Source organism: Hyalella azteca, unplaced genomic scaffold (genome assembly GCF_000764305.2).
Source record: "Hyalella azteca isolate HAZT.00-mixed unplaced genomic scaffold, Hazt_2.0.2 contig5114, whole genome shotgun sequence".
NCBI lineage: Eukaryota > Metazoa > Arthropoda > Malacostraca > Amphipoda > Hyalellidae > Hyalella > Hyalella azteca.
Window position 1 is genome coordinate 339,126 of NW_025935314.1, and position 12,576 is coordinate 351,701.

At 37.7% G+C, this 12,576-nt stretch overlaps 1 protein-coding gene across 1 annotated transcript; it reads right to left on the minus strand.

The window, feature by feature from the left end:
- Positions 1-35: 35 nt before the first annotated feature.
- On the minus strand, positions 36-1,575 carry LOC108675492 (serine/threonine-protein phosphatase 2A regulatory subunit B'' subunit gamma). Its single transcript, XM_018163517.2, has one exon. The coding sequence runs from the start codon at positions 1,507-1,509 to the stop codon at positions 52-54; it is 1,458 nt and encodes a 485-aa protein (XP_018019006.1). The 5' UTR covers positions 1,510-1,575; the 3' UTR covers positions 36-51.
- Positions 1,576-12,576: the final 11,001 nt, after the last annotated feature.

A 12,576-nucleotide genomic window follows, 5' to 3' on the forward strand; every position in this document is an offset into this window, starting at 1 on the left:
GCTTTATTATAGAAACCTATTAAAGCTCTATTAGAAAACCTAAAATAGAATTTAAACTTGAGTAGGTTCTTCGTTTTGGTCAGGAACATTGATTTCTCTGTTTTCATAATTCCAGAATCCGTTGAGATCGATGAGGATCCCAACAACAACATCCCCTTGTCCAGAGTTCAAAAGATCCTGCAGAGTAATCTTGCAAGGATCCGCAGGTTTGACCATGTCAAAAATCTCATCCTTGACATCCTGGAAGTTGACAGGGTCGTGGTTGAGTTGCCGCATCTGTTCCTGAATGGACCGGAAGAAATAATTGAGCGTGAACACTGTTAAATACCCCTTCTTGTCGATGTCGAGAATCTTGAAGAAATAGTGCAAGGCTTGCGGCTCTTTTTTGTTCTCGAGAGCCAAGACGAAGTCTAGGTACGTTTTGTAGTCCATCTCACCATCATAAGTGAGGCATTCTTGGAAGACTCTGTCAATGAATACAGGAGTCAGAGTCCCCATACCAAATTTCAGCAGTTCTTGCTTCGATAACATCCCATTTCTGTCTTTGTCCAAGTTGAGGTACATACCATAGACACGTAAGGTGGACGGGGCCGAGAACCAGTTGCTCTGTTGCTGGTCTTTGGGTAAATCTTCGTCTCTGAGCTCCAGAAGGTCGTCCAGAAAGCTGCACGAAAGGATGTCTTGGATTTTAATCTGCCCCGTATGTAGGGGATCTAGGAAGAAGAAAAATTTATGAACGGCGGTGCACACATAGAAAGAGTGGAACGATTGTTCAAGTCCTTGCAGTTGATGTAGAGTAGGAATGAGCTCAAGAATGTAGTTTTCCAGGTCTGATTCTCTGAGGTAACCGAGGCCAGAGACATCATAAAGAGACAAGCCAATTCGCGTTTGATGAAGCCACACTTTTCTCATGACATAGTTGAAGAAATTCATTACAGAAATGCGGCCATAAGGATCGTTCTGCAGCAACTTCATAAAAGTCGTAGGTTGGAAGTACTGGCGGCACTTAGGGCCAGCCAGTTCAGCTACTTTGAGAAAATCATCATAGTTAATGAGCTGCTCTTCAGTGTTATCTATGGGTGGACTTGGTTGCTTATCAAGAAGCACATAGAGTTGTTTTAGTTCCTCATTATCCAAGAGCTCACGACTTTTACGCTGAAGGAACATGGCCCTAGACTCTTCTCTCAGCTTCTGCCGCAAGGTGTCGTCTTCAGCTGGTAGCTTCTGATAAAATTTTGGCAGCACAGGCTTGGATGTGGAGGGCTGAGAGGAGTCCAAGCCTTTCCATTCACAGTAATATTTCTCAAATAGTTGTTCAGTTTCAGCCTCCAATGCTGGATCATCTAAGACTGAGTTAAATGTAGAGTCATCTAAGGTAGATGAATTTTCAGGCAAAGTTGATTTGGTACTACTGCCAACATTAGAAATTGTTGCTGAATCCTCTGAACTAATCTTTGACTTATTTCCACATTTACTCAAATGACTTTCTAAAATGGATTTTAGATCCATTTTGGAATTAAATGAAACATATACTAAACTGTAACATTATAGAAAAGAAATTCAACATTACTTTCTGCAAACATCTAGACTGCATTCGATAAAAAAAAACCTTTAGTTATCATGAAAACATTTTCTCATGGAACATTCTTCAATTACATGCATCCAAAGCCCAATTGATCAGATTATAAAATTAAATCCAGTTATTTTAGCCAAATTAAAATATAATGGAATAGTTACCCCATGTTCCTATTATAAGATGAAACTTGACATAGGAACATTGGGAAATACTTCAAGAAAAATATATGTGGGTGTTAGTTGTCAAGATTGCAACTAATATTTGGTAGAATCTCACTGCTTCCAGTAGACAGAAGTTTTGCTCACACAGAAATTTCCAAGTTGCAGATAGATGAAGTTAGAACACACACGTTAGTTAAGCCAAATTAAGAAATGATGTTCTACATTAAGGACGAATGTTTCACTGGAATTTTACAATTCCAGTGACAGATTTTCCTTAAATTTGTAATCCCATTGCATAATTGTTCAATTTCATCAAAAATAAGATTAGAGAAAATACATCTAGTGGGAATCTTGTGCATCCAAATATAGCAAGAAAGATCTAACATCCATTCAAATTAAGTTGCATTCATGTCATTATCTTTCAATAGAAATGACTAAAGTTTCTAACAAAACTAAACTGCAACTTTCTTGCAAGACCAAAACATCTTTGAAGTTCTTATGAGATCATGAAACTTTACAAAGTGTAGTTCGGATCAGTATAATACTGTGTATTAATACTTAACACTTAAATAATTGATATTAGGTATGTATTAAGTGGGATGCCCATACACATTCAGGGTGGAATGCTCCCTAAGCTTGGCTTGCCTTGGGAGTATGGATCCCCTTACTCCACTGAGGACTTCTTCTTCTGCCCATTATTTCCTATGGTCCCATCTCCTCATTGTTGGACAGATACTGTTAGTCTGCATCCTTTGGGGCATCCTTTCCATCATTTGCTCCTCTTGGTTCACACCCTTGCAACTGCTTCTTGAGCTGCCCACTTGGCACACCAAATAACAGCAAATGGCACATGCTTTCTTCTAAAATACTTAACTTTGTTGTCACAAGATTTCAGAGTCACAGATATTTGGGCTGTGCTATTTCAGCCAAAAGTAGTTTACTGATCTTGGACTACTATAGATATTTTCCACACTTAGCCTTGTCAATTGATAAAAAATCTACATTCTAGTCAAATTTTACAAAGCAGGTCAGGAATCTTTTCAAAATGGTGCAGTCAGGCCAATCTAATCTTCAAGCTACAACTGCTTTTGGGAGCTTAGAGTTCAATACATTTGCAGACAATGAGAAAAATTAAAAGTTGAATGCTATGCAAAATAAATGTATGCATATTAGTACATGCTTTCAATGCCTGATTCTGCTGACAGCAGCATGGTGCCACTGTGAAAAGATACAATTGCACCATTGCTTAGCCATAGCTGCTGGCAGCAGCAGACATGTATACATGTCACAAATTACTAATACGCATACATGCCTTGGCACATGAGAGAATATGATTGCTTCAGCACAAAGCTGAGCCTCCATGTTTAAATTATTTTTAGTTATGGTGCACGGTGCATTTTTTCTCAGCATATTTTGGCATACTGTGCAGATTGAAAAAATGACCACATAAATTCCTATGCACCTGGTAAATCTTCCTGACTTCTAAATAATAATATCAGTGTCAGAGCAGAGATTTTTTAGACTCTTTTTCAAGTTCATTTTTGAGTTCTAAATGTATACCAGTAAAGTATCATGGACACAAGCATTATCTCACATTAGAAATTGCTCTAGATCTTCAGTAGACGAGAAAATAAAAAATGAACAGATTCTAAAAAATCTGTGGTTTGTCACAAAGCTCCTAATGGTACTCCTAAGCTTAGATACAAACTCAAAAAATACATAAAATTATGAGCAAATATATCTTTCATTTGTTCCTATTTTCATGTATTGGTTTATGAAATTTCAATTTAGTTATATTTCAGTAGTTGCATACAAAAAAGTTATTGCAGTTGAACCTTGCAAGCTGTCTGATGCAGAGCAATGGTTTTTGGGATATTGGACTTCAGAATTTCAGAACAATGTTAATTTAAAACGGCTCATTTTCCCATGCAATTTTCAAAAATAACCTGTGAAATGATCGTTTTTCTCAGGGATTTTAGGAAACTCCTGTCAGATATTCTAAAATGTGTCTGCCAGCAGCCCAGCACCAAGCACCCTGGCAGAGATGCTTACTGGTATTTTTCAATACCGTACCAGACTTCACATATCTGGCATTTTGAGACAGTGTGTGGTATTGATATTTATGATCTGGTTTTATTGCCTAAATCTGGTATATTTCTGGTATTTTCTGACTCACTGCAAATGAACTGCATTAAGTTACCCCTCTGATGTTCAAACTTCCCCCAGCGTAGGCTTGGATTATCCTTCAAGCGGCGCAACTAGAGCTTTCCAGCCATTTTTGGCACTGTGAGATTACCACTTGGTGAAATAACTCCAATCAAAATGATAACATTCAACAAAAGTGTTCAGTGCAGTAAGTGCATGAGAATGATGGTTCATGATTGCTCACTTATCAGTCAAACCAAGCTCTGCAACCCAAGCTCCTGCATTCGTTAGGTGGTTTAAAAACAAATGGCCAGTGACCTATGACCACTCTGGTGGAATTTTATCCCTAGCTATACAGATTAATCCAATTGGTTTATGAATCGACTTCCTTATGTAGATTCGGTGCCGTCAACCGTGGCTACTTGGGACGCTTCTGAGCATTTTTTGTTAATAACTTCTTAGGAGGAAACATTTCATGAACAAGTTTAGGCTCATTTTATAGCTCTTTGTGAGGGCTATCGAATGGCATCTTAAAAAAAATTCCATATGTTATTCGTAAGGTGCCAGAAGCAAAAAAAAGAGTGTCCCGAGTAGCCCCGTCGAATGGGGCTACTCGGGACAATAAGTGAACTTTTTTTTTGCTCAGCGAGGTAAATGTAATCAATATTCTTTGTTTTTAATCAATTTTTTTCTTAACTGGAGCCTTTGCTAACTGAGGTTCTACTGTAAATGTGCTTTCGGGGGTGCCCCGAATAGCCCCGGGCCCCCGGGGGGGTGTCCCGAGTAGCCCCGCCATGCGGAAATGGTTGCCATTTTTTTTAATGAGATAGGCAAAATCTGTCAATTACGTTTTTTCAAGCGACACCTGGGTGCAACTTTTATGTAAGTAAAATTTTTTAATACGGCAAATATTTTTTTGCTACAGACCTTAGCAGAAGCAACTTTTCAAAATAGCGTTTTTCACCATTTTTTTCAGGAATTTTTCAAAGCTAGTAAATGTCGTATTTTTCGACTTCCTTTATACTACATAGATAGGAAAAATGTTAATGTTTACGCCAGTATATTTAGTTTTGCAATATTCCAATTAGTTTTGCTACTATAACAGTTTTACGACATGTCGGAGGTGCGTCCCGAGTTGCCCCGCCAGTCCCGAGTAGCCCCGGTTGACGGTATTACTTTAGATCAAGTGCATCCAAAAAAAGTTTTTTCTTGTTTAATTATATGTTTTTTTGGGGTGTAGATAAAGAATCTGAAATCCGTTTTTGGCGGTCAGCATCGGAAAACCGATTTTTATATATGCCGATTTTTATATATTTTCTAAGATAAATTGCAAGTTAAATCTTGGCACCAATATCCATGGATTTATAGCGTTTTTAACTTAGCCTCAGTGACCCATATACTCTTGCAACCACAACATTGCAACCACGGTTAGGTTAGGTTTTTTCGCCGATTTTGCCAATTTTTGCCTGATTTTATTTGACAAATTAGAGCCTCAGGGGAAAAAATTGGTTTTCCGATGCTGACTGCCAAAAACGGATTTCAGATTCTTTATCTACACCCCAAAAAACATAATTAAAAAAACACCCCTTTTTTTGGATGCACTTAATCTAAAGTATTATTGTAGGTTCTATTAAAAAATGCAATGCATATGAAAGTTAGATATGAAAGAGTCAAAGACTTTTCTAAGCAATATTTAGAATACCGGTAACTAATCTTGCAATGTAATTATAAATGTTGCAATGACAAGTCTGAAGCAAAAATTATTTGGAAGGCTGGAATCTAATTCTAAATATAAGCCATGAAAACAAATATCCTTTTCCCGTTTCCTATTTCTTAGGGTCCTTCTCCCAACTTATCCCATCTTCCATGGCTCCAAGAAAGTCATACGATGCATCATGCAAATATGGAACCGATTAGAAGGTGATATGTAATGAGTTCAATTTTGCTAATTATTCATCAAGCCAGAAATATGCAAGGTAAAAACAATAAAAAATTAGATCAGTAGGTACTCATTGTAGTGACAGAGAGCACATTTTCTTGTCCGTCCATCCATGAAGTCACGGACGGACAGACATGACAAGCACAATAGTGCCTTTTTTCCATAAATGAGAAAATTTGCTTAAAATGACTTTTCTTTTCTTTCCATTATTTTTTAATAATTTATTTAATCAAATTTGAAGGTATTTATCTGTTATTGAAAAATAAAATTTCCAGTATTTTGAGCTAGGCAATCTGATATTCTTGGCAAGAAAAAAGTTGGCAACACTGCTGACCCTGGCTGCCACAAATTGGTATTTTCTGACTCACTGCAAATTAACTACATTAAATTCCCCCTCTGTTTGAATTGTTGAATGTTGATGTTTCTAAGAGAAGTACTGTAAAATGGGGTTACTTTGACCAGCGGTGTAACTTTGACCACTTTCCGTTTTTTTAACAAAAACCCCCAAAACTCAAAAACAATTTGACATAGAAAAATTTTGTCAATGGCCATCAAAGGCCTAATACTGAGGCTACGTAACACAATAGAAAGATTTATATTTGCATATCTAATAGGTTAAAAAATTAATAATGTGACCCGAAAAAAAGAGCTATTATGTATTTAAAGCCTGTCAGAGTACCCCCTCCAATTTTTTTATTTTTTGGTAAAATAACTCCAGGTTTTGATGCATTGTAGTAGAACTCTTCTTGCTACATATGCAAAAGACAAATTTTAGGAAAGTGTCATAGTTTGCAAATGGGCGCCGCCCCCAATGGGGGAACTTTGACCACCTAATGGCAGCTGTGACGGGGTAACATTGACCGGCTTGGAAATTAAGTTAAAATCACCATAGGTACCGGGTACCTATAACATATTTTATGTTTGATACACCTATTAATGTTTTTTTCTTTATGTTTCAGACTCTACAGAGTATTATATATGGTAATTTTAACTTTATTTCCAAACCGGTCAATGTTACCCATCACGGCTGCCATTAGGTGGTCACATTACGCCCATTGGGGGCAGCACCCCCCCATTTGCAAACTATGACACTTTCCTAAACTTTGTCTTTTGCATATGTAACTAGAAAAGTTCAACTACAATGCACCATAACCTGGAGTTATTTGGAGTTATTTTACCAAAAAATAAAATTGATTTTACCACCCAGTCAAAGAAACCCCAAGAGCTGGGGTAACAAAGACCATCACTTTTTTTGAGTTAGTTAGTTTAGTGGCCAAATGTTTACTAGCGCTTCAGCTATTTAGCTATCTGGCACCAAAAGTCAAGATGAACATCACCATAGAGGTGGAAGGTCTCAATTATTCATCACCCACAAGGGGCGGAAGGTCTCAGATGTCCAGCTCGCTGAAGCTGGCTCGAAAGAAGCAGCGTTAGCATCTCATCTCAAAGAGACGAAGTGACAAGGAGGGACAGGTGAAAAGCAACAGAAACGAAGACACTCGAACAAGAGGTCGCTTACACGGGACGTTGGCCGCCCGCACGTGAGAGTCAGAGAAGGGAAATGCAAGGAATCCTACCTACATAATAACTTAACCCCACAACTGAGACCTGCAGTCAGACACCGCGAGATCAGCGGTGGGGCGCTCAGGGACAATCCCCCTAGGAACGCAAAATCCCATAGGAATTCTGACAAGCACAGACACACGTCAGAAGTCCCCCCCTGAGGGGCACTTTTTTTTTAAATTACATCAAAACTATGAGAGGCAGGAGCCAGCAATTTATGGTGAGTAAAGCTAGAGTATAGGCCTGTATTTTGCATGTTTCAATTCAAGTTTAACTTATCTAGTAAAAAAAATGGCACCATCTTGAAAAAAAAGTGGTCAAAGTTACCCCATTTTACGGTATGGAAAAGTGTGGCAATACCTGGGATTTTGTATGGAATGGATGTTATTTCATGGAATGATGGTGAATTGAATAAATAGGAGCTTATACCAAATATGATAGCTAGATTGGCTCTAGGAGACCCCAGATTGACAGCAGTGGAGGCTCTAAGTACAGATATGGGATGGAGTTTGTTTAGAGAGAGAAGAATTTAAGCAGCATTGAGATATAAAGTACAACTAGAAAGAATGAATGATGTACGTTGGGCACGTAAGATGTACCTGTGGAACTTGGGAGTGAGCAAATGGGAACATAAGTGTCATGCAATAGTACAAAAGTGTGAGTTACATGAAACATTGGCTCGCCCTGGGAATAATAGATCAAGAGAGAAATGGATGATAACAGTACAGACTACAGGGTGCAATAGGGATCAAATGGGATGTCAAAGAATGGGAGAAAGAAATATAAAAGAGAGTGAAATAGTTGCTTTAAGAGTTTGGAGCAAGGATAGAAAGAAAGGACAGCCTGAGATTGTACAAGATGAAAGAGATGCCAAGGTATGAGTATATATATGATGGAAGTAGAGATGGAGACTTAATGTTCTGTGTGAGAGCAAATGCATTGAGTGTGAATGCACGGATGTCGGACATACAGTTGGAATGATAGAAGAGAGGATATTTTTTTTATGTGTGACAGAGGAGAGAGGGAAACTTTGGAGCATCTTATGATGGCATGTGATGCACATGAGCGGGAGAGACTGGAAATGATGAGAGTAATCCTGGATCAGAAGAATAAGGGTATAGTGTAATGTATAAGCAAACAGAAGACAAATGGATTGCAATGATTGTGGACCTGTCAATGGGCGTGACTGCTGCTAAGCCTGCTATAACTGACAGTGAAAAGCAATTTTTGGAGAGTGCATGGATGATGGAGGGTGAGGAAGAGGAGCCTAGGAGGAGGTTGGCAAGAGTGGTACTGTGGTGGCTAGGGGTGTGAGAAAAAAAGCAACAATAAAATTAGAATAACCAACATGGTGGCAGGGAATTATTGTGAGTACTTATCGGTGCACCGCCGTGCGTCGGTCTTAACCCTTTGCAAGGCCCCATGCCCTTGGCATTCTTCAGAAGTGTGAAAGCTTTTGCCGGTGAAGGTGTGTTTTACGATCGGTCCATAAAGAAGTGTTGATCGGTTCAAAATGACATAAGAACAGGTTCTTTTGAATAACCTATGGATTGGCACCATGATAACCAAAAACCATAATAATATAATATAACGCAAATAGTCATTCAGGGACCCAGGGCCTAGAGACTGCATTCTGCATAGTGGCAGAGCAGAGAGTTTTTAGTCTTCCTGCTTTCTTGAAGTTAAATTTTAACTCCTATAAGTAGACTAGCAAAGTATCATGCCAGCATCATCATATATAAGATATAAGTTTAACTGTTCAAGTCTTGAGTAAATGAGAAAATGAAAATAAACTGATTCTAAAAAATCACTGGTTTGCCAGTTGCCACTATGCCTAAGAGAACCCAATACCCATACTCATAGCTAATATTGTAATATAGATATCAACTAGACAGTTCAATAATTAACAAATAGCATTTAGCAATAATAAAACAATGAATTTCTCTTCCCCTTGATTTCATCTCGCTGGGACTCACCCTTGGCATTAAGGCCTTACCACAATCTTTCCCACCTTTCTTAGTTTTTAGTAAGTAGTATCCATGGTGCAATTAACATATCAATTTTAAATTACCTTGGTAATTTGAGTTTTGGGAACGCCGAACTTAAATTAGAGGAGTGGCGGCTCGCTGTTCGCAGCCCCCGCGCGCACGGCAGACAACCTCCCACGCTGGTAGTATCTAGCCACTAGCCTCTCCTTTGAATATCGCTTCCACGGTTCCACACGGCGGCTGGTCCGGTGGCACCGGGCTTGGTCTCCCGTTTTCCTTCCAACTAACATGAATATGTGATGTGTGGCTGATGACCATTGCAAAGGCCTGACCCTGAAATGTCTTTTTTCTCAGAGTCACCATGCCCCAAACGCTGAAAAGCCCGAATCCAATCCAATCCAAATGCCAGGGTCAGAGTCAGACAGCAGTATGGAATTCTGTATAGGTAATATATTCTCATGTCCATATATGAAAACGTATCGAAAAACCAACCCTACAGTCCCTACTCCCTACCAGCTACCACCGCGTTGGACCACCTTCCACTGCAATGAAAATAGATCAACTGGAGCTCATTAGAAACAATCGCGCTTCCGAAATCGCGCGTGGTTTGAAATCCAATCCCGTGTTGCGAACGCCTAATCAAGTTAACTAGTCGTCTATCTGTAGGGTAGTAGACAAATTATTGCAATGAATAAGTTCTAAAATAAAAAAAACACATCCAGAATAGATAAAAAATTCTCACGATTGGACGATACCAACAAAGTTTTCGATTTCACACAAAAGTATGAGATAAACTTCGACTTTAACAAGGCGTACATTCACATCCTGTTTCCACGATCATATCTGACATGGCGGCGTCACAGGCATAGTTTTTGGTCATGTCAAGTTCGATTTCACAATAATTAGACTTGATCCACATTCCATACTGAAATTTAAATGATGGAAATTTGTTTCAGATTATAAATACCAATTGATACGCGTCCAGACATACATTTTTCATGTTTTTTGCCTATTTTGTCGATGTTGTCTATATAATTAACTTCACCTCAGATTCTAAATGATTTCGTCTCCCATCGAGAGTTTTCGAACGTCTGGTGTCTTTTAGAAAACGTTCGTTGTTGAAGCGGAAATTATAGCAATATATTATCATTCAGAGCTTAGACATGTACCATAAGTTGTATTGAATAATAAAAGTTATTTTAATAAAATTTGATTTCTAATTCGAATTTTCGAATCAAAATTCTAACCAAAAAAATTTTTAATATAATTTAAATCAACAGCATGTACCATTTCATGTATACAATAATTACATTTAATTCAATAAATTTTAGTCTCGAATTATTTGTATTTTATTTTGATTTAATTCTACAGCTTCAATTGGTAAAAATGAGCATCATAGGAATGAAAGTAAAACTGTCCTTCATACATCACAAATTGAATGACATTGGATGGATGCCTAGTCGATCAAACGTAGTTCGAACGAGTTCAAAACGTGTGACGCTTCCGTCACACTTGCAGGATTGACTCCAAACATGTAATTACTATCGGTAGAAGCTTTTATTTTCTGTGCGACGAATTTGTCACACCATGTTTTTGATGTAAAAGAATGTTTTTCAATTAAAAGAAATGCAATACTTGATTTTTGGAAATACGATGCTAAAATTAATGATCCATATTAGAATTCAATAGACGTTACGATTTCTAAATTATCTTCAAAAGTTTGTTTTCGTTCGTTTGATCAGCAGTTTTTGTTAGTTTGATCAGAAGTTTTCGTTCGTTTGATTAGAAGTTTTTGTTCGTTTGATCATAAGTTTTCGTTCGTTAGATCAGAAAGAGAAAAAGGTTTCGTTCATTTGATTAGAAACAACATAATTATTCATTCTCTTGCACCAAGTATACGAGTGATTAGTTCGACTCTGTTATGAGTGATTGTTCGACTCTGGATGATCAATGCTAGTTCATTGATCATCCCGCTAGATTGAATACCTAGCGGGAATCACCCCGCTAGGTATTCAATTCAGTAGCACGATGGCCCACATGTGATTTAGTTCTGATCGTCTGAACTCTGAATTGCGTGTTAAGTGTTTCATGATGGAAAACTCTGCCTAATGATTACATAATGAAGTTTAGTTCATTGCGGTCAACTTAAGAGATAAATTTTCAACTAACTAAAACTTTATATAAGTCTAATTTCAATTGTTGAGTGAAAGGTGCAGGCATAAAACTTCCAAGTGGTTAGGTACTTTATAGAAACTGAGCAAGTTAGCGTATGTATTTTAAGCCTTTAAGAAGTTCATTTTTTGCCTCAAATAACGATGTTATGTAGAAAAAGTGGTCTTGGTGGATCGAAATAATATATGAACCTTCAAAATTAGAATTCCATCCTGTCAGACAGGGTAAATCAGGTAAAATATTAGTTTCAAACACACAAAATTTGACAAATATACGTGAGATTTGAAGCTATGATTATATATTTGAAAATACATGTTTTTTTAAATGCATATATCAAAGATGAGTTATAGAGATTAGAGAGTATGTACCTCCGACTTTAGAGAGTTCACTAGCCTAACTGAATAAGCCTGCCAGCTGCCCAGCTCCAGGCTGCCACTGCAGACCTGAGACCGCACTGCCTGATTTTAAAATGCACAGCCAAGAACTGAAAAATTCTCTTTTGCACATGATCATCATAGTTTCCTCGCGCTCAGAAGTTCACGCAAATTAAATTGTACATTTATACGTCTTACATTAGTTTCAAGCTTTTGTCTAGGTAGGCATTCCAATAAGTGAATCACGGAGAGTGTTACCCACAATTTTATCATCCGTTATCCGTTAATTTTAATAGAAGTAAGAATTTACAGACAATACTTTTGCAAGTGTGCGAATCATTCCATTTCATTATGTTCATAGAATTTAATATTTTTATTTGATTTTCCATCAAAAGTTCGAATTGTTGCAAGATTTGCTTGCTTTATTAGAAACTGGTAGATACCCATCTAGATCACAAAAAATTAATTGGAAAGTTTTTTGTTCGCGTAAAATATCTCATTCGCAAAAATTGTATCGAAATTTTATTTTTTCGTGCTCCAATTAAGACATTCGAAAAAGTAATCAAATTATTTTCGCACTTTCCAAGCGCACTTTCCTACGGTAGTTGTCGATGTCGAATCTTAGATTGATGTGCAGGATCTACCCGACCTCGGCTCG